This window comes from Dermacentor silvarum, chromosome 2, assembly GCF_013339745.2.
Source record: "Dermacentor silvarum isolate Dsil-2018 chromosome 2, BIME_Dsil_1.4, whole genome shotgun sequence".
Taxonomy (NCBI): domain Eukaryota; kingdom Metazoa; phylum Arthropoda; class Arachnida; order Ixodida; family Ixodidae; genus Dermacentor; species Dermacentor silvarum.
In genome coordinates, this window is record NC_051155.1 from 182,065,683 (window position 1) to 182,092,033 (window position 26,351).

General features: G+C 44.6%; 2 protein-coding genes across 2 annotated transcripts in view; one reads left to right on the plus strand and one right to left on the minus strand.

Annotated features, from left to right (window-relative positions):
• The window catches only part of LOC119442227 (tetratricopeptide repeat protein 37-like), an 84,007-nt gene extending 62,608 nt beyond the window's left edge, over window positions 1-21,399 (minus strand). Inside the window, exons 1-10 of the mRNA XM_037707021.2 lie at window positions 21,192-21,399; window positions 20,740-20,834; window positions 18,270-18,413; window positions 16,990-17,084; window positions 16,840-16,912; window positions 16,065-16,193; window positions 14,559-14,654; window positions 14,144-14,258; window positions 10,063-10,212; window positions 2,142-2,243 (exon numbers count right to left, since the gene is read on the minus strand). Of these exons, the coding sequence (XP_037562949.1) occupies window positions 2,142-2,243; window positions 10,063-10,212; window positions 14,144-14,258; window positions 14,559-14,654; window positions 16,065-16,193; window positions 16,840-16,912; window positions 16,990-17,084; window positions 18,270-18,413; window positions 20,740-20,829 (994 nt within the window). The 5' untranslated portion in view covers window positions 20,830-20,834; window positions 21,192-21,399. The remainder of the gene's footprint in view (window positions 1-2,141; window positions 2,244-10,062; window positions 10,213-14,143; window positions 14,259-14,558; window positions 14,655-16,064; window positions 16,194-16,839; window positions 16,913-16,989; window positions 17,085-18,269; window positions 18,414-20,739; window positions 20,835-21,191) is intronic.
• Window positions 21,400-21,542: 143 nt separating this feature from the next.
• LOC119442228 (CCR4-NOT transcription complex subunit 4) lies at window positions 21,543-26,351 on the plus strand. Its single transcript, XM_037707022.2, has one exon. It carries the CDS (start codon window positions 21,744-21,746, stop codon window positions 23,541-23,543), a length of 1,800 nt encoding a protein of 599 aa, XP_037562950.1. The 5' UTR covers window positions 21,543-21,743; the 3' UTR covers window positions 23,544-26,351.

The window sequence follows — 26,351 nt, forward strand, 5'->3', positions numbered from 1 at the left end:
CTAGTTTTGAAAGTCCGGCAGAGGAACAGCAAACAGAGCAAACTGGACTAGACACTTCCCATTACTGAAACACTGTCCGAGCAACGCAATTAGATGTACGTAAAAAATTATTGCCAAAGATGTCTCTTAGATGATTACTTAGATGAACATTCGAGAACAATATTTTTGTTTCAAAGTGGTCTGGGAGCACTAGAACAGGACTGAAAGAAAGAAAAGTCCTTTTGCTGTTAACTTGTTATAACACATATTACAACATAGAAGATGTCACACAGCAGTGGTGGCCTGCAAGGACATGCCTAACACATAACCTAGTACAACCTTTGTCCGTAAAGTTTCGAGACTGATTTATTTTCTTCTCTCGAAATGATTCCCCAAAACAAATGTTGGTGCGTATGTGTAGCGCCATCTTTTCAGGCTAACCTGAGCTATTTATGTTGATTGCTGTGGCAGCCGCTAGATGGCACTACATGTAGAAAAATACGTGGTCACTGGTCGTCTGCACATTCTACTGTGAGTGAATGTGGAGAGATGGACGTCCACCTCGAACAGCGTGTAAACATAAAGTTCTGTGTGAAGCTTGACAAGACAGCCACACAGATGTATGAGCTCCTTCGTGACGCTTACGGCAACAAGACGCTTATCGCGGGCGCGAGTTTTCGAGTGGCACAAGAGGTTCGTTTCGGGGAGAACGTTGGTGGAAGACGACACAAGGCAGGTACAACCTCACGGAATGAAAACAATGTGGCTCGGATCAGAGAGATAGTACAGCAAGACCGCACCATTACAGTCCGCATGCTATCGGATGCACTCAACATTAGTAGACAACATGCCACCAAATTTTGCGTGAGAACTTGGGGAAACGAAAGCTGAATGCCAGATTTGTGCCGGGCTCCCTCACACAGGACCAGGAGGACACGTGGGCATCAGTGAGTGCCGATTTGCTCTCCAAGGCAGAGAAGGATGCTGCATTCGTCGACGGCATCATTGCTGAAGACGAAAGATGGTGTTTTCAATACGACCCTCAAACAAAGAGGCAGAGCGCCGAATGGCGGTCCACAAGCTCTCCGGCGTCGAGAAAGGTGCGGCGACGGAAGACCAAAACAAAGACGATGCTGATAGTTTTTTTCGATGCCAGAGGTGTCATACACCATGAGATCGTCCCACAAGGGCAAACAGTGAAATGAGATGTTTTATATCCGTGTGCTCCAACACATGCGTGATGCACTGCGACGCCGTCGCCCTGACTTATGGGCATCTGGACAATGGAGCCTTCTCCACAATAACACAAGGCCGCACGCTGCTCTCAGCGTGACAAAATTTCTCGCCAAGCACATTATTACCGTACTTCCCCATCCGCCATACTCGCCTGACCTCTCCCCATGCGATTTTTTCCTGTTTCCGCGTGTGAAGAGAGCCCTAAAAGGTCTCTGGATGGGGAGCGTGGAGGCCATTCAAGGCGCCACGACAAAGGAGCTGACAGCCCTACCAAAAGAAGCATTTTCCAACTGTTTCCAAGACCCCAAGAAACGTTGGAAGCTGTGTATAGACTGCAAGGGAGATTATTTAAAAGGGGTGCTGTACAAATGATTTCAATTTTAAACGCATTTTTTTTAAAGGACTCAGTCTCGGAACTTTACAGACAAAGGTTGTACATAATGGTGGCATAAATTGTTTGCTGAAGAGATATCTGCACTGGGCAAAGCGTATTCAGGAAAATACCTTCCTTTGGCGATATTGTCGCATTGTAGTGACCTTGAAGAAGGAAAAGTGAGAGCTAAGAATCTAACTCATTATTTGTTGTGGTGAACTTGTGGCTAGAAAGACGAGCAATACTTGAATCACAACAGCGACAAGCACAGTCATCGGTCATCGAATCTGATCCCACACGTCAAGTTCATCTACTATTTATACATGTCTCACGGTACACGCCACCTTAATCACTGATGCTTAGGTACATTCGAGAATGTACAACACTATTTGCAACAGCACACAATTTGATCAGACACACCTCTTTTGCTATAGAATTGGTGACAACAATCAAGAAATTTCGAGTACTGTAGGCACATCCTGCACCAAGTGACAGCATGGTAACAGTGACAATCTGGTGAAGATGAACACTGGTAAATGCTTTTTAGGCTCACCATGCTGGGCATGCACCTCGGCCTTGCGGAAGTTGCGTGTCTGCAGGCTGCACAAGGAGAGCAACAGGCTTGCCTCCCTCGAGCTACGCCCAACCTCCACAGCTGCAATAAAAAAAAGAACAGAATTCAAGTGCGTTACCGAACAAAAATAAACACAAACAATGTGCCTTGGTTTCTTATTTCAATTAGAAAACACAATTCATTATAGTCATTCAATTATTATAGTTATAGCAAGTCAATGCTTTAATGCAACTTAAATCAAGACAAAAGAATGCATCAAATGTGTAGTACTCACACACATGCATACAAATGGTTATACACATTGTGTGTCCCTTTACCTCGTACATGTATATAGATTTTTTAGAAGTGAGCAAATATATTCATCACTGGTTAGCGAACTGTATGTGTTTCATTAAATTTACATGGTCAAATCATACAATTAAGTGGCAGTGTTTAATAGTGGCACTAAAATTTGTAATAGCTCTTAAAATAAGAATGGCCAAAAGTACACATACAATATGTGCACTGCTGCTGGAGCTTACTACCAGCTCGATGCATCTGTAACAGAAGTCGCCATCCATTTAAAAAACATGGCTACCATTGCCATCTCATGCCCAAGGAAACCTCGGTCATTTATGCGATACTGAAAATCAGCCAAGATATTGTGCAAGGAACCAGTTAAAATGCAGAGGAGCTGTGTCCTAGAACACCAGTGACTCAAATGGTGAAAGAACTCTACACTTGCTCTGCCAAGCCATGATGTAACACTGCACTGCGAAGGAATACTTTCCACATGGACGTAAAGAACCAAGACATTAGACACACATGAAGCACAGACTAACAACTGTTTAAAGAGCGACAAAAAAAAAGGTATATATAGCGAGAGTAAGCAAGATGCACAGCCACATGGCATTTTTTCTATCTATACATCAAGCAGTATGCGTGTCAATTTCATTTTTAAGTTCACTTTCTCTGTCATTTAGTGCTACGGATGGTGCGCTAACACATGTATTGTTTGTTCGTGATGCTATACGAAATGCTTCGATGATCTCTTGGTGCGTTTTTTCATTGTGCGTGGCAATGACAGAAGTTCTTTCAAGCTCTGGCTGGCAAGCACATCTCGAGCAGTGTGCAGCGAGGTTTCCACAATCCAGTGATCTTTTACTGGCATAGTTGTGTTCTCGTAGCCTTCGTTTACACATTGACCGGTCTGGCCAAAGTATGCATTCCTACAAGACGCAGGGAATCTTTTGTGCAGTCTACATACTTGCACCTGTGTTATGCCACATGTTTATTTTAATAGATCTTTTCTGGTTCTTTTGTTTACTTTGCACACGTTCCCTTAAACATGACGGGTGCCAATAGCTCCAACTTGGTTTTTGTTAGCAATCTTCTTTATCTTGTACGAGATACCATGAATGTACGGCATCAGAATATCCGTCCGTTTCACAGCTCTCCTTTATTTTCTTTGCGAGCCTGAGACATTTTTTTTATTGCCTGATTGCCTGTCCAGAGCAAGCACTTGTTATGTCCCGTTTGACTGGTTTTAAATGACCCGAGTTAAAATCGAGCATCCTTTTCCGGCTTCTGGTGGAATATTTTCAGCAAGTGTGTCGAGGAACGAATACAATGTTAAAGGGTCCCAAAACGGTTCGGACAAATTTTGTAGATGCATAGGGTACAGCTACAGTAAAACATTCGCACCACAACTTTTGTGAAGCGTCTCATATTAAGAGAGCGACAGACAATTACAAGTTGCCCTCCTCCATAACCGTGCTTTTTCTCAACTCGCTTGCCAAGCAATTGGACCTAAGCTCTGCACTGGCTCTGCACTGGCTCTGCGTGACGATGGGACAACATGTCACCTACTTCTGGTTGTCTTGGAGCCAGCATGCGAAGCCTGTCCAACCTCTCTGCCAGCCACATGAGAGCTTCGAAGTAGCATGCGTTGCGAGCGCTGAGCGTGTCCAGTATTCTGGTAACCACAGTTGAGCCGAGCATTTTGATGGATCGGTGTAGGCGTAAACTAAAGCCCCTCCATACTACTACTTCTTTGATGAAGGAGCTTCAGAACAGACGTACATGAGTAGGCCTGATCGGTCTGGATGGTCCAGCCACCTGGTGGCACACAGCTTAACCAGCCAAACAAATAGTCAATGTTGCTGTGAATAAGTGCAAAACATTTTAAACATCTAGAAAAACAATGTGTTCATGATTACGCTACTGCCAAAAGTTTACACCAGCAGCAAAATAGAATACACTTGATTACTGCCATATTAGTTCTGTGTTTGGTTGAGCTCTGTGCGATCAGGTGGCTGCACCGTCCAGGCCGTTCACGTTTGCGCCTCCGCTCAGCCCGTAAAACGCCCAGGCCTGCGCTTGAGTTTACCCGAATACCAGACACGCGAAACACTATTGTGGTATGACGGTGTGAAGTGACGGCCACAAACGCGCAGATACAGGTGCCGATCGGATATCGACAACCAGCGCTGCAGCCACTTCGCTCGCATGTTTGCCTTGCAGAGAGACACGATGTCACAGCTTGACATGTCGCCGATCATTACGTTTGCAGCCTACAACTCAAGGGCAAACCATGGTGCTCGCGAAAAGACAGATCGAGACCAACACAGACCGCACAGCACAGAGCACATTGTAACACAAGCAGACGACACTTGCTGTTTGCCAAAAGTGCTTTCAAAAGTGTAGCGATACATTGTCCTTGTGCATTCTCTTTCTGTTACTTTCTTTTTATAGAAACAAATTAACTAACCTTTCAACTATTACGAACATTTGTTCACCATAATGTTGGAAAAATTATCGATGACGCACCCTGGGCAGCCAATCGGATAGCTCACCCTACTGACGTGATATGGTCAAATCGCGTCACCTGGTCAGGGGAAGCTGAAAACTCAGCCGATTGGCGTGCTGTGATTGGTAGCGATGTGCTTTTTTAAAACCTTATAAAATTACACGCTTTATGCGGAGCACTCAGATGCGTCAATTAATGATCAGAAGGACCTACCCCAATGACTCAGTATGTGTGTACAAAATCATCAAAATCATTTCAGGGTCCCTTTAACGTCCAGAAATTGCAAGCATTGGCCGTGTGGCACTTTGTGGGTGAATTCTAAAGCTCTCTGAGCTTCTTTGAACAAGAGGAGCACACTGTTAGTCTGTACTTCACTGGGAACTTCTTCTTTAAAACATACGAGATTGTCATCAACATAAATACAGTGTAGACCGCTTATAACATAAGTCTCTGCTGCGATATATTTGTTCTTGCTGTGCACAAAGCTTGGAATTTAAATGTTCGGTACTTTGCGGTAGCTCGTAGCAAAGACGTATTATCGCTAGTCCCTCGCTTGCTCTGTGGACCGTCACGAAACATTCAGCTTCCAACATTCGTGTCTTGTCTGTGTAGTCGCCGTCACTCATGCTTCGGCACATTGATTCAAGTGTGCGTCTATTCACTCACACGTTGGCGATAGGGTGGGCGTAAGTTTTCGTGCGAGCATGGGTGGATGTGTGTACATAGCGTGCGGTAAACTTACTATGCCAGTAAGTGGCACTACTTCATTTTGTAACGAGCGGTACTCACTCCCAAGTGCCGACGTTCCGGAGTTGAAGTCCTTTCTTAGGAGGTTAGCTATATAGCGCAGGTGGATGTATTATATTTTTTTTTATCCTTGAGGAAAGCCGTGCATCGCGAAGGGCGGCAACACAGGCAGTCCTTATGTAGCAGCGGCGACACAGGTTGATTCCATTCATTAACATGTGAATCACTATTTTTGCAGCGAACTACCGCACACATCTTCCTTTTATAGTTACACATTTTGCAGTATGAATTGGGCACAGTGCATTAGCGCACACCCAGTTGCATTTTCGACAGCTGATCGCACAGTAGCAGGGTAGAAGCAGTAATAGTTTCGCATTCGTGCGCACCAGTGTAGACCGCTTATAACGTAAGTCGCCAGAGTCGCGAATATCTGCACTATAAGCGGTACCGCACTATAACCAAAACAACGATTTTCAAGCCCTGCACGCATGCAAAACATGTAGACCAAGCATGTAGACACGCTTTGTGTCTAATCGCGATGTGCGCGTAATCACGCTCACATCGCGATTACTCACTGGCGAAAACATAATCTCGATGTAGCAGGTGCTTTTTAAGTTCGACAGCTTTGCACCGAGTCAAAACGAAACAACAGTTTGCCGCAACCGCTGCGGGAAAAACTATCGACCGCTATCGACGCGATTATGAATGGCGACTTTGCGGTGCTGAAGGCACGCACCCGACGCATGCACCAAGTCTGGACAATTAACTACCGTTCGCTGCAACTGCAGTCGAATCCGCGGTCGCTATCTATGTGATCATCGATGGCGACTACGCAGTTTCTTTTTTCTTTTTTTTTTGGCACGCGGCCGACGCACGTACAGAGTAAAAACGAAACTACTGTTCGCCGCAACCGCTGCGGAGAAAACCGCGGCCGCTATCGACACAATCGTGGATGACGACTACACAGTTACGAAAGCCCGCGGCCAACGTGGTGGTGTTATGCACAGCGGTAAACGCAAGAATACAGGCTTTAAAGACACAAATAGGCTCGAAGCGTACCGGCGTTGCTGTCATTCACGTACGTTTTCAACTGATGGCCGTGGCGATGCAAACTCCGCCGCTTCGTTTCGGTTGGACGCTAGCGCCATTCTTGCTCTTTTGCGCCGCACATTTGCGGCACTCCTCGAGCTCCGAAAGTAGTCTGAATTAACCGATGTGCAGCCAAATAAGTCCGAATTAACGAGAGTTTGATTGCATTGAATAATGCACATGTCAGATGAAAGCACGCACCTTGTTGAGAAGCGTGCTCGCCGCCGCCCTTGTCGGCGAGATTTTCCCGCGGAAGCCGCATTATAACCGGTATTTCGTCTCACGCGGTTGCACTGTAAGCGGTATGCGTATACATGGAGTGCTATGGGAAAATTAACGGGAGTCTGAAAAGACCGTACTATATCCGGTCCTGTACTATAAACGGTTACGTTATAAGTGATCTATACTGTAAATGCTTTTTACGTCCATGTGCCTGAGTGAGTTCACCTCCGACTCTTTAATTTAACTAGTTTTAATTGTGTTTCGATGATACGAATTTCGGCTAATATGAATATTTTTCGTGACCCCGTGAGATTCGTATCATCGAGATTCCACTGTACTCCTTTCAGGCTTCTGAGAAGCCATTGCAGGAACAGAGACAACTCTCTTTGCCACGTGCCCTAATCTTCGACCATTACTCAGAAAGGGAGGGCCTTCCTTATGCGTCTTGACATTAATGAATGGGCTAGATCATACCTTGCTACTGCGCTTTACTTGCCTTGTCAGCTTCATTAACCCCACTTCTTCACATAATTTTGATGTCTGGCTGCAGGAAATCTGCGCTCACATTATTACTTTGCTCAAAAATTTTCAGTAAGGTTTATGTCCCTTTCCTGCCTGTAGGCCCCTTTTCCCATGACAACAAATTCCCCTGTCTAGTCGCCTAATAGAAGCTTGAAATCCCTTTCCTTCAGCCATGTACTGTATGTCTAAAAGTCTTGGTGTTGCGTTGCGGAGCTTCTTTCTGTCACCGGGAAGCTTTGATAGCATCAATTACTTCATTGAGACAGGCTTCCTTCCTTTCTTCAGGTGCCTTGGTTGACAACCCATGTGCAAGTAGATATACAACTCCACGTCCGGGTTCTACTGCGAACTTTCGTCCCTTAGCTAACGTTCTTGAGAGTCATTGGGTATTACGTGCAAAGTCATGTTTGCCTTGGTTTTTTATGTTCGTGTCGAAAGAATTGCTTCGCAGTGCAGTGTTCCATCACATCACAGAGCCACTGGCCCACTACAACACATTATTGAATATTAGCCAAAATTTTCCTGTTTGGATAATACAAGAAAGCTGCTCTACAGAACTTTGTCGGCAAGTGAGTTACTTTGCTTGCTGAATATATACGCCTTGTTCACTGGAGAATAAGCTCCTGTTCCATCACAGTACACCATAAACCTTTTGCAGTGCATCGTTTTTGAAGAAACAGAGCACGCCATTTAGCACAATAAAACATTGCACTCAAAATTCCACGACATTCCTTTAATTTCTCCGAGTGCATTGCATATAGTCTTAGTGCACACCGCGCAGCTATTTATGAAATGTATTGTGCTTACAGACAATTTAGTTTTCGTATGCGCCTCTTTTGATACCTATCAAAATACCTATCAAAGGCAGGTTTCATTAAACCTAAAATGACCAGAGGAGCAGGATACAAAAGCGCTGACACACAGTTAATGAGCACATCTACCGTATAGACTCGTAGAAGGGCCACACTTTCTTTTCACAATTTTGACGAGGTGCGGCCCCCACACAGGACTGAACCTTCTGGTCCAATTCTTTCCTGACTATGAATGCTATATCTGCCGTAATCATTCATGCGTGCTAGAGGCCAACGCGCACCTCTCGCCATCTACTAGTGGCACGCGAAAGTATGCAGCGCAAAGATTGGCCGATGCGCACGTGCAGCCAATCTTTGTGCACTGCGTACTTTTGCGTGCCACTATACTAGATGGCGAGAGCTGCGTTCACTGATTACGTTCACTCATTTCTGTGACGTTATGGAGAGGCAAACCTCTTTCAATAGCAGTGCCTCTCGGGAACCAAGTTTCAGAGCCCAAAGGCCCAGAGAGCAGGTGTACTGTGGTTTTGCGAGCGAAGCTCACACTGATAATGCCATAAGACGTAAGATACAATGTTAAAGAGTGATGGAGGTTGTGAATGGATGTGCGCTTAAATGGAAGTGATGATGATGTATAGGTTTTTACGGCGCAAGGGCTAAACGGGAGTGAGTGCCACCAGGTTTGAATGGACGGGAGTATGAACAGGAGCAAGTGCCAGGAAATGTCAGTACAGACGCAAGTTAGTGGCAGTTATTTTGATTGAAATTGAGTGTGAACATGAGTGAGTGGCGACGAGTGTGAGTCCACGTATCAATGAGTGCATAGGCTACAAAAAAAATATTGGTGAATGAGTATGAAAGAGCACCCACTCATTCTGTCGACCTATGGATAATGCACAGTGATTCATATTGCATAACCAACTCGCTGAAAGCTACACCTTATTTAAAGCAATCTGTAAGGTTGTCTCCTACTAGAAGGTGTTTCTGAAAACCCTGCGAACGAACAGAGGATAAAGTGACATCACAGGTGCATCTCAAAGCCACAAAGAACCTACTTGCCCAAAACTACACCTCCCTCGTACCAATTTCTAATGTTGTCTCCAACATGAAGGTGTTTTTGAAAACCCTGCGAATGAACAGAGCATAAAGTGACTTCACAGGTGCCTCATAAAGCCAGAAAGTTTTACAATTCATGACTCGGTCTTATGTCACAATTTCACATACTTAGATCTAAGCCCATCAAGCTTGCACGGTGTGCAATTGTAAATTGTGCCGAGACGGCATTTACATGCGCACAAGGCACAACCAAGCTCTGACATCAATGTGTCATGACTTGACTTACTGCAGAAAATACAAGATGAGTTTTTGTGCCAAGTTACATCATGCAACCTTGCAGACTTGGCCAGCTTTCGATTCTGCATCCTCATTGTATCAGCTGAGTCATACGATGTTAAGTTTCATACTCAATGAACAAAACATGTTATGAAAATTGTGGAGTTGTCTTGGTGCACCCAAAAAAAAAGTTTCAGGTTCGGATGCAGGAAAACAAAATATACTGGAAATCATGAAAAGTACTATGTATATATGGTACAATCAAGTGGCTACTTAGCGTTCCTGCATCTAGTATATCTCGGCAGTCTGTGTCCATGTAAGGGACAATATACAGTACTTCCCTTTGAAAGCATGCTTAGAATGAATTGGGCATGCAGCAACAACTCACCTTTTGCAAGAGCTTCAAAAGCGTCATTTGTATTCCCGGAAGCATACAGGTGGGTCGCTTTTGCTAACCACCCGACCTGAAGGTTGGGGCGCTTTTCAATAAGTTCCTCGATTTTGTCAATCTCTGCTGAAGGCTTCGGCTCTTCCCAACCTGCAGTTATAATAAAAGCTTTTCAGATGAGCTGCTAGAATTACTCCTGAAGTTACTACTTCTGGAGTATTCAGAACCTTATTCCAGTCACAGTCACAACCACAGCCCATTGTCCTAAATGCTGTTCCTGACAATGGCACCTTCACAAATATTCTAACACCCAACTCTGCAATAATATAATGAGAATAATTCAATAATTAAGGACAGAAAGGTACAAAAGGTTTGTTAGCTTCTAATCACATATCCGAAGAGCATCTAGAAAAAATGTACAGAAGACATGCAAGCATATTTCAAAATGAAGCTAATATGCTGCAGCAACGATCCTCTATGCTATCACTAGCAGGGATCGCAAGTAAGCTACTTCTTTCTGGGGTTTTACGTGCTAAAACCAGTTCTGATTATGAAGCACGCCGTAGTGGAGGGCTCCGGATTAATTTTGACCACCTGGGGTTCTTTAACGTGCACTACAACGCAAGTACACGGGCGTTTTTGCATTTTGCCTTCATCGAAATGCGGCCGCCGCGGCCGGGATTCGATCCCGCTGCTCAGCAGTGCAACGCCCTAGCTGACTGAGCCACCGCGGCAGGTTCACAAGCAAGCTAGGCAGAATTCTTCCAGACCCAAGGTGAAGCAACGCATCATGGCTCTGTGCTCTCTCTTTCTACAGGACATTTTTACCAGTATATTTCTATGAAAACACTAACCAAAAGCAGTAGTATTAGAAACCTAGAGGTTATGGCCATAAAAACAGAGGCGTGATGATTACTCAAAGGTGTTACTACAGTCCAGCCCACTTATAACAATCCTAATTATAATGAATGCTCAGTTATAATCAACTAAGATAGCATGATAGCCATAATCTCCATGCATTCGATGGCAGCGTGTCTCAGACAGAATGAACATGCCGTGCCTCCGAGTTCCTTTAGAGTGAATGTGGTAGTACAGCTGTGAAAATGATAGAGTGTTTGAACCAAGATTACTGTGCATTGCATAAAAACTGTTTTTGCAAGGCTGGATTCTTGTGTGGAGAGTCTGGAACTGTGATGCTCGGAACCAATGACGACTGGCCCGCAGAATTATGGCAGCGTATTGTTGAAACACGCTCGAGTTAGGGTGGCTAGAAAGGGAGGTGTGAAGAACGGCGCCTAGAGCTTTGCCCCGAAACGCACCGATGCTACGGTGTGGCACTGTTGGCGAGGGTGCTTTAAGGCACCACAGTCTCGGAAAAAGCTACTGCAGTGTTTGCGCCATAGAAAACTCGCACCCCCCCAGCTCCCATAAGCAACCCCTTTATATTTCGAAAAAAATTATCTTTTGTTTCTTTTCGCTGGCTCACTCTTCTGTAACACTATTGGCGTTCAGCAGTTCATTACTGGTCACCCTATCCGTGGAGACGAAAAGCTGCTGCAGCGCTTTCACGTTCGCCTTCAACACACTCGTGCAGTTTTCTGCAAGTAAATTTTTCAGTGCAACCTTTTTTGCCTTCCTTTGGCATGTGAAATAATCGGTGACACTGTCAGGGTTAAATCTTTCCATATTGCTTCTGCTTTTTATGTTGCCTCTGCTTGCACCCAAGGTAGTATGCTTGTGAAAAGCCCGAGTGGGCAACTTGAGCTGATATATCCTATAGAAACATCAATTTGTTAAAGGCGCTCTGAAGAACTTGACTTCATACAGAATATCACGGTCATCGTGATCTTCTGTTGCGATCGTCAGCAACGGAAACTTACAAAAAAATTTTCATTATGGGGTTTTACATGCCAAAACCACGATCTGATTATGAGGCACGCTGTAGTGGAGGACTCAATAATTTGGACCACCTGGGGTTCTTTAACGTGCACCTAAATCTAAGTACACAGGTGTTTTTTGCATTTCAGCCCCATCAAAATGCGGCCGCTGCCGGGAGGCAGAAATTCGCCTGTAGTGTCCATATAATTCCTATCGCAATAAAATGCCAATACGCACTGCTCATTCATTTGGTATTGTTATCCGAATTATAATACGTCCCCAAATCAAATACACACCCACTTTCCATGTGTTCAAAAGTGGAACACTAATGTAGAAATTAAATTAAAACTACTAAACAAAGTAGAAATATAACACACACCTGATTTATCAGCAAGAAAAATGGGCAAGGATTTAATGTGTTGAACAATTGGTTTTCCTCAAGTCAGCTTCGCCGCGATACATCCATGTTATGCGGTACAATATACAAATGTTGCAAAGGCGGCTTTGGTATCGTGTCCAATTACACGGTGCAGGCAATTTCAGCCCAATTTTCTTGAAAAAAAAAAAAAGGTGCGCATTAGAATCGGGTTAATACCGTAATCAGCCTTTGTGAGCCATGGTTATTGCTTAAAAATATTTCTAGGGCAGGCCAGAATTAAATGTTTTTGATGGGAGATAATGTGTTCACAGTCCCCTAACCTCCACCAAGACAGAGGCTGCCACTAAAGAGGTCGCTATTGGGGTCACCGTGTGGGTCAGGCCCGAATTATCCGGCGAAGTCCAATTTTAGGATCGAAATAACAAAAGTTGGGCCCATAGAAATGCATGGGAGCTGGCCGGGATCGAATTAACCTAAAGATTGAATTAACCGGACTCTAATTAACGGAAGTGTACTGTATAGTAAGCAAGAAGTATTGGTTAATGCACTGTTGATTACAGTGTATCAACCCGTACTGTATAAGAAAAACACAATTATTGCAGAAAGTTGGTTCATTTATGCCTTGAACATTGCAATAAGCCAGCTGTGTGTGCACTGCAGCATAACTGCAAAGCCCAAGACTTGACCCGCTTGCCCCCCTTTCTTCCCATCCTTTTCATTTTGAATAACTCTCTATTACTTCATTTAAAAAAAAAGGGGGAGGGGGGAATGTGACGATGCGAAAGCGCAAAACAGAGTGTGCCAATTGTACTGAGAGCAGTCAACGTGCAATGGCAGCCTAATTTTTCACTACATGTATGTGGTGAAAAATTCCCAGTGACAACAGAGTCCAAGAATTTCTCGCCATCAGTTTCGTAGGCCTGAAGAAATTCGCGGGCCGCTTCAACACGTTGCCGTTTGTGGTCTGCCGTTAGCATTCAAGAGACCCACCTTGCACAAACCTCGGCATACCCTAAATGGTCTGTCAAAATTTTGTCAATGCAGGTCTTCAGGGATCATCTCGCAGCGCTCCCTAACCGTCACTCTTCGATCTTTCAGCATTGTTTCTTCCACTTTCGCAATCGTTTCGTCCGAAACCGATAGCTGCCCAGAACGCTGTTCGTCATGGACGTCTGTACAGTCCATCTTTTAATTATCTGCACCATTAGCGCACGTGTTGTACGCTCATACACTTTTCTCTGTAGACTTCACACAGTTGGGAATGAATGTCCTCCGGTGCAGTGTTTTCTGCACACAAAACAAAGCACAGAGCATAATTCGCACCTGGCAGGAGAAGCGAGTGGGAGCTCCATCTCCAACGGCTGCCAAGCCAAGACTGAGCGTCGCAGACAGCTCGCCGGGGCGGGGACTGGGAGAGGGGGAACCAAGCTACACGCCAGTGTCGCCGGATGCCGTGTAACAGCGTTCCTCACAACTGCAGCTCCTTGGGAACCTTATTTTACGGACAACCCTCGTACTTTCAAACAATAAATTCATTTGCCATTTCTTTGGGTCAATCTTGCTTTTCCACTTATTTTGAACATTCAACTATAACGACTGCATCCTGCGTGACTGTGATCTTTGTTATAAGCAGGCTCAAAAGTGATGAGGATGATAGGTGCTCCTGGGTGCCCCCCAAGAAAATTATCATGGAAGCTTTCAGTATCAGCACAGTGGCTTTTGTTTTGCAAGAAGGATCATTCGTGTTTTAGTTTGCTCTCTCATGTACACAACAAATGCCTATACATAGTGACAAATAAACAAAAAGAAACTAATATCACTTACTGCTAAGAGTCATATCCACATACATCCCACTGATGACTTCCATGGGAACTGATGACTCCGGAAAACTCTCACCAAACCTTAGGGCCTCACTGATTACATCATCCTTGTGACCTGTCTAAGAATAAATGTAGAAAAAATCTAATACATGGTTTAACATTCCAAAGCAACTCACAGGCTATGGGAGACACCACATTGGGAGGGCTCCCACATTAATTTCCCTCACTCTTTCAATCAAAAGCACTTTTTTACTACTTTTGTCTCATAGTTCATTGTAGTATAACTAATTCATCCAATCTAAACTAAATGGGCGATGTCCTCCCCTGAGCTCTTCTTAACCAAGAGTTAGGTTTCACATCAACAATCATGCTACTCAGAACAGGATTCAGCCGTCTTAGTTTGTGACTCTTGTACTTACCTTCAACAGAGCATCCACATAGGATCGGCACAGCGCATCTCTGCGGGGACGTTCTGTTTCACTAGAGAAGGCCAGGTGTGCATAAGCCTTCACAAGCTGCAACATAATACAAGATCCCTTTAACCTTTGTCAGATAAGAAAAAAAAAATTAAATACCCTCACTACTCCATCCACTGCACCATCTATCTTTTTTTTTTTTACTCTTTTAACAACAAGTACTTTCTTTTCCTGTCAACTACATCACACTTCCATACAATTCCTGTTTTTGTTTAGTTTCTTAAAAACTGTCCTTTATCATTCACCCACTTCCTTTCTCAATAGTGTCACATAGTAGTGACAGAGAAGAAAACTGTCGTAAAACTGTGTATGACGAAACTGATTCTTTATTGGGCGAACCTGTGCCCACAAAAGCAAGCTACACTCGAAGCACAACGATAGCGGCAAACACAGTTGGTGATTGTCGAAATCTGATCAGCGGCGAAACGCGTTGGCTTTTATACATGAGTCATTGAAGGTTCCAGAGTAATCCCTGGTGCCTGCGTGTCTTCCAGAGAGTACTGGACAATTCGCGTCGCTCATACAATCGATTACATAAGCGTCAGTGACAACAGACAACGGACAGAAGCATCGATAATGTTCGAGAAGCTTCCGATACATGCAGGCGCGTCCTGCACCGAGCGATAACGTTTAACGTTTGTTGGCCGGTGAAAAGCGGTCACCGGTAAAAGATAAAGAAGTACACGTGTCAATAGTATCTAGCCAGTTGTTCGTAGGCTGATATAATTTCCTTTCACCACCAAGATACAGCTCCACTGCCTTTTTGCTCGTGTAGCTCTCATCACTCCTTGTTGCATGGCCAAATCATTTTTTAAAGGGACACTAAAGGAAAATATTTAGTCAAGCTATATTGATAGATTATTTGTCAAGAAGTCTATGATCGGTTTTTGTCTGCCAATATGTCACTTTTGCGCATAAAATTGCCGCCGAAGGTTCCACTGCTGCTCCTCCATCTGAAACACTCGCACCAGAACAGAAGATTTGATGTAGTCTCCATGTCACCTTCTTTTATGTCACTTTCTGCAAATCAGCCAGTGTTGATGTCACATCAGAGGTCCACAATAGGTGGCACCACTCCGATTTTTTATTTTTGTCCTTTCATGCTTACAAAAGCTCTGTTCTCGCTGCAAACGATGAATTCATTATTGCAAAAGCCTAATCTTTCATCTAACCCAACTTAATATTTTTCTTTAGTGTCCCTTTAACCTTGCTTTCAATGTCTGCAACTCAATATTCCTTTTTTATTTACTTCTATTGGCACAGTGATTCCAAACTCGCAGAAGTCACATTTACACCACTGTTTTCATTATAACCATTCAAGCCAGCCTAGGGACTTCCCTTTCTTTTCTTGTGCAGACATTTGAATAAGACGCTGAAATCATGTTTGTGAAAGTCTGTTCAGCTGCTTGTGCCGATATTACCAGTAAGTGTTGTGTAAATGCAACTTACCAGCTCCTGATGATTCATGGGGTATGTGGTCAGCTTGTTACTGCTGAAGTCCACAAGAGATTGCCATAACTTCGTGGTCTCTGGTTTGGTGCCTATTATTTTAGTACACTCTTCTAGAGTACTCAAGTACTGAAAATGATGGGAATGTACAAAAATAAACACTTTGCAGCACATTTGAGTAAACACCTCCAAGCTCAACTGCAAATGCTTAATTACACACAATATTTCAAGGGCATAAACTTACTGAAAGCACCTTAGGTTCTGAAAAGGTTTAGATATGAATATATAAGCACGTAATGTGTAAAAACCAAGTGATAAATACCGATCACTATCATCATGACTAAATATTACTAATCTAACAAAAATGGTGAAATCCCACACATTTAAACAGACTGTGGCACCTAGGCCCATCTCCACATCAGCCACCAGAGGTGCAAGTTGTGGAAACCTTTGCGAATGAAATGAGAAAGAAATTTCACCACAGACAAGATTAATGTGACCCCAAGAGCACACAGTCAGGTTGTAGCACAAAGAGGATAATGACTGATTTGATGCAAGACAGAGGGCAGGTGTAGTTGAAGTTCCATGTTCAACTACTGTATCCCAGTGCAGGTAACTCCACTGTCATTTCACCTCTTCAAAAAATATTGCGAGAAAATATCCCATGACATCCCTACTTACATATTTTTTGCAGAAAGAAGTTTATGGCCCCTGAAGACTAAAAGGAAAAACTTCAAGCTACAAAAACTGCAAAACTTAGTATGGCGGTACGCACCTTTGAAACATTTCCAATGTTCTTGTAGTGACTTGTGAGTTTATCAGCTATTTCAACTTGCTTTGTAGCATCACTGCAGAAAAATTTTTAAGAACAATTAGGGCATATTCATAAAACAGACTGTACAACTTTGCCTTTAGTGGCACCTACTTCTGGGTGAGCTCGATCAGCTTTATGTATACGGAATGGCGATCATTTTCAAAATCTCCCAAGCTCTGGTGCTTCTCGTACAGTGCACAGAGACCCTGAAAGAATACAATATAAATTGGCTGGAAGCTTATAAGACTAAAATATGCTAAAAGCTATGTGCCAAGAGAGCCAGAACCACACGTACACAACAAGAAAGCAAACATATTGAAGCATATGTACACTTCACAGGCAGACTACGCTGGATGGTGTGTTTCATTAAAATCTTAACAAAGACACAAGATTAGGAAATGCATTTAGGTAAAGTAGAGGGCACTATGAATGAGCAGGCCTCCTCCTACCTGGCCTACAAAACAAATACCATATTTACTCGTGTAAAGCCCGCCTTCGTGAGAGGCCTGCACCCCCATTTTGGGGTGCTAAAATTTAAAAAAAAAAAAGGATATTTTACTAAGCATCACACGCATGCTTGCACGCTGGTTAGTTCCTGCAAGCCGTTACAAGATGGCACTAGCATGTGTCTGAAATATTGGTCAGCGATTGTAAATGTTTTCATAGTCAGCCGCCACTGCTTGCATTTAATTTTATAGCAGTCTGAACGCAGTTTGAGGCATCAGTGAGTAGACATAAGCCTGCCTTGTGAAAGATTCACAAAAGTTAAAAATTCTGAAAAATATGCAAGCCTTACATGAGTAAATACGGTACTAGTGGTGTATGTACACAGTAGGCTCTTGTTGATTCCTCTAATCAAGCGAACCATTTGAAGGCCATTATAGTTCAGTTAAGTTAGGTTTCAGTTAAGCTGAAATTATGGTAAACCAAATTTCTGTGGCTCCTTTGCATTTGTCTTAATGCATGCCTATTGAACTACATTCTCATGCAACAACTATGAAATATCAATGTGCAAGAAAAAGATTCTCATCTGACTTTATTATTTGCCACTCGGCTGAGTACTACAAACACTATAGGTCAACTTTTGAAAGAATTTTCATTTAGAAGTTTGTAATTTGAGAAACATTAAATTCGTAAATGATCAGCACTCCGTTATCTAGCTTTAGCAAGTGCGATGTCAACAATTAGCCCTCCTGGTAATTGTACACACCAAGTATTGAAAAAAGCTCCTGCATAAATTAAAAGCCATTTCGACAGTGGTCCAGGCAACAAGTAAAGTCATTTCACCAGCAACAAAATTGGGACTGGCGGGAAAAAACCACCAAAGACGTTTGGCTAGGCCTGGCTCCTATCATACAATAGTCTTATTTTTTTTAAATGCTCACACATACCTGCCATGCAAGGATTTGATCAGGAGAAATGCCACAAGCCCTCTTGAAAGCAGCAACTGACTGCTCTAACTGGTCAATTTCTTGTGCTGCTGCTCCAACAAACACCCAAGCCATGTAGCATTCTTTGTCTACTTTCAAGGCAGTCTGCAAGCCACACATTAAAATAATGAGTGTTCACGCATTCTAAAACTCCGTGAATATAAAACTCTTTTGAGAAAAGAATATCTCAGAGAATTTTAGGTTAGGCAACACAAACGACTTGCATTCCTCGTGCATATGAAAACCACTTGGGTCCCAGCAAGACCCAAGCAGAGCTTGGGTTATTGCTTGAGTCCCCTAATCTAAAACTATCTCTTAAGTAGCAGTGATTCAAAGCTGTTAAAATTCCGTTTGATGGCATATAGAACAAACACAGTGCAACATATCCAACTGAGCAAAAAATTTTTTCCGGCTAGCTGACTATATATCTTATACTGGTGTTACATGGGCACTTTCGATTGCTATAGAGCCCAATCAAAATTTTTAACTGCAATTGGCTCCCTCCTGCAACTGGCGCAAAGGGCCAATTGCAACCGAGAAATTCAATCACAATTGGATTCGACTGCAATTGAAAGTGCACCATGTGACACCCATATTACATACAAATTGAACAACGTAATTTGAACAGGTCCTGTTGATATTTTTTTACGTCGCTAAGTTGCATATTTGCATGGCACACTGCCATTTATGACATGCTTCAATCCTCATGCACCTCATGTGATAGCCATTATACGGGCATCCAGCCTCACTCGCAGTGTCATGTCCCAGCCACCTGCAATCCACTACTGGCAGGGAAAGGTAATGCAGCAGTGGCGTTTCACCTACGCCACAAACACAGTGCTTCTCTCTCTAATACAGAGTGTGATCCTGGAGCACTGGCAAGTGAATGCAGGATAAAAAGAATTTCAGCAGATCCAATGCACCTAGTTGGAAACTACAGAATATACATACAGCGAAGCTTGTATAAATGCATAAAGAGTGCTGAAACCTGTGTTACTTTCTGTGTTATTGCAATGTGAATGCAAGGTCATATGGAAAACCCTTGCCCTAACCACATCATCCACATTACAAGCTGCCCAAACGCAGCCCCTTCGCAACCACTCAGGTGTGCTCTCATCCACCCATGCTAAGCAATGTGACACACCCGGCGATCATCTCAAAGAGCTAGTTTGCATTGGCATGATATAAACATATGTGTGACTGTGGCCTAATGGTTAGAACATCAGGCTTCTTTCTGTGCTTGGGGACCAAGGTTCAATCTCATCATCGGGCACGTAATTCCTCTTGTTTTTAAGTGTGAGCCATTCAGCAAGACCACAGCAGCACCCAGCAGTCATGATCATGCAAGTCCAAGAGGGCTCGCAAAGAAAGCTTTGCCTTAAAAAAAAAAAAAAAAAAGAGTTTGCAGCGCAGGCAACACTTAACGAGACACTTGCCACAGCATGTCTGATCAAAACCACAGGCACAAGAAAAATGATTACATTAGCATGTCTCTCATCTTATTGCTTAGCAACACTGAAGACTACGGGCCCATTCACACTTGTGACTAGGCGAGGTCGCGCGACCAATTGCGACTGGCGACCAGAAAACTACTCAAGACGAACGATGTTCACACTTACAAATGCGACTCGCTAAACCGAAATGTATCACAATATGCCGTTCACGTCTGCTTGAAATGTCATCGCCGCGTAAAATAAGCGTCAGCGTACACGGACGTCCTGTTCCTTCGCATCTGATTGGTTCAGCTGTTCTGTGACTGCGGTCGCGCGACTGGCCCGAAATGGTCGCATTTCGAGAAAAGCGACCATTTGCGACTACTTGCAACTGGTCGCTTTGCGACAAACTTGGTCGCGCGACTTCGCCTAGTCGCAAGTGTGAATGGGCCTTACCTGTCAAGTGCACTCTGACATGCCCACATGTCCATATACCTACTGCTCACACACTTTGTCGCATTAAACAGAGCTAACCGATAAGTGTCCCAGCAGCATATCTCAGCTGATCTACAACTATTTATATGGCGCCAGTAACGCATGTCTTCTACAATGAATGGCTTGCTCAGCAGTGTTGCGCCATCGTCCATCCCATCAATTGCTAAAATCAAGGCGGGGAGGGGTGCGTTTTTTGAAAGGCCAGGAGTGGAACAACATTCATGTCACAGAGCGAACTCACTAAGAGGCTGTCTCAAGCCCAACACTGTTGCCGCAATCTCTGTGCTGTGCACTCAGAGCTAGAATGTGTGATTGTGGCTGAGCTAACCTTCAGCATGTCATGACCAATGCGTCACGCACCGCAAGGCAACCATGCACTACAAATGTGGAGGAACTGAGCACATGAGCACTACTTGTTTTCTTTTTGCTAAACAGAGGAACACATGGTACAAGATAAAACTGTTAGTTTCTGTTGACAAAGCATAATACTGAATGTATACAACCTTGCAGTGCTTCAAAGCAGCTTTGAATTCCTTTTGTCTGATTGCGTCTCTTGCGTCTTTCAGCGCTTGCTTCATTTCTTTGGAGTCCATTTTTACTAAAAAGGAAAGGAAACCACAGGGCATGAGTGTCTCTAACTCAGAATATGTTGGAACTTCAAAGTACACAAAATTTTACAGGACTTGAGGGCGAAACAAAGCGGATATTGGCGCTTCAATGTGACGGTGCCTTGCAAATCATCCATTCGCCAAGTGTAACCATGCGTCCAAGAGGTCGGGTTACACAATACGTGTCGCAGTTCGACGGCCGCGGATACAACATAAGTCCGTTCGACATTGCACAGTATTTGCAACAGCTTGAACTCTATGTGAATGCGTCAGAAGCTCCAGCAGATGCCGGAATAGAGCCTTGGAAACGAGACCAACGAGATTTTAAAGACAAATTGATGTCTTACGAGTTGATCTGCCAGCAGCCGTGGCAAGTGTTTCTCGTGGGCTTTATGCCGTTGCCCCGCAGCAACAGGCAGCAGCGTCAAACGGTCTTGCACGAGTGTGCTTCACATTCCCAATAACTTAAGTTTCAGATCCTCGACGAATTCGCCGACCGCCGAGTACCGCCGCACGTTCCGGGTTCCGATGACAGCGCCACCAGTATTTGAGAAATGGCTCTACGATGCGCTCGATTTATTTTTTGCGACGCGGACCGCCCGCAGGCAAACGTCCGAGAATGACGTCAATTCTATTGCGCCGCACTTTCATGTGAAGAACGGAAGCCTCTCCGCTACTGCATCCGAACACGTAAAGGAACGTACCAGCATTTGTGCTGCCACCTGGTCGCTTTCCTTTACTCATTTTTTTTTTGTTCAGTTTTTGAGAGGCATAAGCGACGCAAGCGGAAGTTAAGGTGTGTTCTTCACTTGACAGGTGCTCAAAAAAAGCGAATTTTCCTACACATATCTGGGCAAGGTGGTGTCCGTGTGCCCTTAGAGTCTGTGCCTCCGTCAGCGATGTCCACAGGAGAGGATCAGAATGTGGAATGCCCGTTGTGCATGGAACCGCTAGAAATGGACGACATCAACTTCTTCCCATGCACTTGCCTATACCAGATTTGTCGATTTTGTTGGCACCGTATCAGGACTGACGAAAATGGGCTCTGTCCTGCCTGCAGAAAACAGTATCCCGAGGACCCGGCCGACTTCAAACCGCTCTCAGTAGAGGAGCTGCACAGGATAAAGAACGAGAAGCGCCAGAGGGACCTGCAGAAGAAACAGAAGCTCTCTGAAAATCGTAAACATTTGGCCAACGTTCGCGTTGTACAGAAAAATCTGGTGTTCGTTGTAGGCTTGCCACCGCGACTAGCGGAAGCGGAAACGCTCAAGAAACAGGACTGTTTTGGTAAATATGGCAAAACTCACAAAGTGGTCGTCAATCAGAGCACCTCGTACGCGGGGCTGCAAGGCCCTTCAGCGAGCGCCTACGTCACCTACTACAAGGCGGAGGATGCGCTGCGAGCCATCCAGGCTGTCAACAACGTGAAAGTGGATGGAAGGACTCTAAAAGCTTCCCTCGGTACCACAAAATACTGCAATTATTTTCTGCGTGGTCAGCAGTGTCCAAAGACGGACTGCATGTATTTGCATGAGTTGGGCGACCAGGCAGCGAGTTTCACAAAAGAGGAGATGCAACACGGCAAACATCAGGAGTACGAGCGTAAGCTGCATGAACAGATGTTAGCAGCCAACAATAACGTGGCTGCGTGTGCCCCTCCGCCCGCGGTGGCTCCGGCCGCTGCGCCTGCCGCGACTACTGTCCCGAAGAAGGCCAACAAGCCGCGCAAGCCAGGGCTGGCACCGCGGCACGCTAGGCAAAGCGAACAGAAGGCAGCCGCGGCTGCTGCCGCTGCGGCAGCTGCGGCGAACAACACTACGAGCGGTGGCACGCCACCGGTGCCCAAGGAAAACAGAAGCACGCCGCCCGAGGATCCGTCGCCAACGTTCACAGCGTCCCTATCGCCCCCGTCGCCCGAGACGTCGAGGGCTGGTGGAGACGACGCGATTGCCCACGAAGACGACTTAGGCTTCGACCCGTGGGACGAATGCTCCAAGGGTCTGGCGGACTTGCTCGAAAAGGAAGCAGTCTCGGCGACCACTTCGACGACAACGGCCGCACCACGGTTGGCAAGCAGCAATTCCCTCGGCGCTCATCCTCCGCCTGCTCTGTCAACTCCGCTATCTACACAGCTGTCTACATCGCTGTCGACTCCGCTTTCGACGCCACTGTCGGCGCCATTGGCCACAAGTTTGTCAGCACCGCTACAGGCCCCCTTGTTGTCCATGCACCATCAACAGCGGACACCTTTTCTGCAGCCATCGCGCCCAGCGCCGCCTTTTGAACCTTTGCTACGCAGGCCTCCACCACCGCCGCCGCCAGGTTTTAGTCCATTCCTAGTGGGACAGCAAACACAGAAACTGATGCCCCTGCCAACGCACCAGGGGCCAGCCATGCCTGGTGCCGGGAACGGGCTGGCAGAACTGTGCGCGCTGCGTGAGTCCCAAGAAGCACTTCGCTCGCTTTTGCCCACAGTGAACATAACCTTTGGGCCACCCCTTGGGGTTGGCCCCCAGGGTGGTGCCGGTTCACACCATGCACCACACCTGAGGGGACCTCCATCTTCACAGTTCGGAAACAGCTGTCCCCCACCTTGGGGGAACAGTGCAGTCCCAGACATGCCCTGGATTTCTCAGGACCCTGCCATCCTGACTGGGGGAAGCCTAACAGATGCCGCCAACATGGCCGCGCGTTTCTAGGCTTCTCTCTCTACCCGCTGCGCTCTGACCCCAGTCCCCGCCTACCCTCTCAATTTTTATTTTCTCTTTACATCGACCACTGTGTGGATCGTGATGATTTCCACAGAACCAAAATTTGACCCGGTTATGTCTTTTTCTGAAAAGACTCCCTAAGGTGCTGCTGTGAAAGCTTCTCTTTTTTTTTTCTTTTCATTCTCTCTCTGCTTTCTAAATTTAAGAAAGAAGAAAAAAGATCCCACAAAGCGATGGAATAAACAGTACGCAGTGAAATTCAAGGCATTTTGTTGTAGTTCTCACAAGTGTGCCACCTGGATGGTCACTTGTCTACAGCAATCTTCTTAGTCTTCAGTATTAATTGGCAAAACAGGAGTGCAGATTAATCAGCAGCTGTTGCTTGTCACTCTGCTGCATTATTTAATAGCCATTCATTCTGCTTTCTGCGGCAAGAAAGGGTAGATGTGCGTAATGTTAAGGTCACTTGGGGCTATAAAACGGTGTCACATAGGGCTAAAGGTTAGGTTAAAGGGGTCCAGATATAACTAAATTAAGCTGACAAATTATCTTGCACCTTGTGAGGATTGTTATTGGGTATTGAAACTCGTGCAAAGTGCAGTAATCATTGTGGTTCTGAAGATATGGCATGTACCGGTGGAAGCGGACCTCGGTGAAAGTGGCAGAAGCTGCTATTTTGTTTGTTAATTTTTGCCTCCAGAGTCTATGGCATAGGGTTCTTAAGATATTTCTTTCTCTGTCTCTCTCTTTCTGTCTTTATCTCATTAACACACTATAGCTTAGAGCCACAAATGCACTGTGTTTGTGCCCTCAAGCTCGTATACTTGATTTTTTGTGCAGTGTGTGATGACGTGAAGCTTTCTATACAAGCATCTTACCCTTGTTGCATTTTGTTTTAAGTTTGTTATAGTGCAAATATTTTTTGAGCAAAGCATTTTTTTTTTTTTTTTTAGTGCTCGTGGCTATTGTTATTTTTTGAGCAAGACAACAGTTGATATTTTTGTTATTCAGTTTCACAGTATTGATGTCAGTGCTGTGACTAAATGGATTTTATGCATAAAAGGAACTTCTGTCTTAGTGATTGTCAAGTTCTCCTATTTCACATGGCTCATTTTCACAGTGCCTTTTCTAAAGGTAGAACAATGTGAGCAGACAACACAATAGTTGAGCTTGTATGTGAGATTAAACTCCGTTGATTCTTGATAAGTCACAGCCCCTTTTTTCTTTTGAAAACCTCATGAGCCTTGTCAAGTATGTGACTTTACAGCACTGTCTTGCTCTCCCTATGGTTTGTGATGCAAAAATTGATGAGCTTAAACTAACAATGTCCTCCACAGGGTTGCCAACTTGCTCATGCCGAAAGTCTGGACAAGAGTTGAATTGGGGGGGGGGGGGGGGGGGGGGCTGCATGGAGGGAGCTATGCACTGGTGGAATCCATATGTTCTTTCGTTGATCTGTGTTATTATTTTATCTGTATGCTACCTGCAATACATTGTCATCCTTCCATAGTAAGTCGTTAAAATTCTTAAGGGACACTAAAGGGAAAGATGAGTTGACCTGTAATAGTGAATTATGCTTCCACAATTCCAAAAAGCATTCGTTGCCATCAGAGGAGGGTTGGTAAGCCATAAAAGAGGCAAAAATGAAAAGATGGGTGGTGATGCGGCTCTGAAGTTCCCGCACCAGCTCACCGTGACATGGTGGAGATAGGTGGTCTGCTTTAGCTTAGACTAAGAATGACTACCTTCCATTATCAAGGAACCAAAGGGCAGACTTTGCAAGTTTCGAGAACTCTTAATGTACTGCAACAAGCAAGTATGAAAAAATGCTTAAAATTCATGTCACTCTGACATATCTGTGCAAACAAGAAAACTAACGTTTGCCCTTAATTTTCTATTCTAGTAATCAACCTCTCAGTGTGAAGTTAATCATGTATAGATTTGAAAGTACACTTTGCCAGTCTAAACTGATCTACCATTTTTCTCAAGTGTTCCTGTTCTTCTTTACATTAAGCTCGGCCATAATGTGTTGCATGTGCATTTTCATGACCTTATCAACATTTCATTATATGGAATACTCTCTCTGCACAAATTCATCAAAATTGTGTGATACAGTTTGGGTAGTTGGATGTTTTTCAAAGTACATGTAGCTCACCCATCCTGTGGATGACTACAGCCCCCGAGTTTTGTCATGCAGGCCTCACTCTGGGACAAATGACCTAAAGGATAAAGTTGAGACTGACTTTTTGAAGAAATCTGAGACAGTCCAGCACAATCCAGTGCAGTTGGCAACCCTAGATGTGCTTACTGTTGATTATAGCCAGGAGTTCATCAGGTTTAGCTCTGAACAATGCTTTATGTCGTTATAAGAATGTGGTCAGCTTGTTTGGGCACGTGGCAATTTTAACACCCTTTCACTGCATAAGCTGCATGACCTCTGTTGCATGTGTTTGTGTATGTGTTGCGTGCAAGATGGCAATCTGAAAGCAGCAAATGCTAGCGAGTAACAGGGAAAATACAAAGTTGTGCATTTGTGGCTTACCTGGAGTGTGTTAAGTTGCAGTGATCGCTCGATTGCTGTGATCACCGATTCGCTGTCACAGGCATTAGTAGACAACAAGGCTAGCCATTTAGTACATCTGGTGCAAGTAGTGTTTTTGTGACCACCGGAAGGAAATTGCATGCAGGGAGTTATGAGGGACTCTTATGAAGTGCATCCTAAACAAACCTGCCTCTCTCATGGCCACTCTTGCGTTGTAGCTGAAGGACAAAATGACCAGTGTCTAAAGGACAAAA

What these genes read in the sequence shown, in the direction of transcription:
- LOC119442228 (XM_037707022.2), top strand. Translation starts at nt 21,744, where the DNA reads ATGTCCACAGGAGAGGATCAGAATGTGGAATGCCCGTTGTGCATGGAA.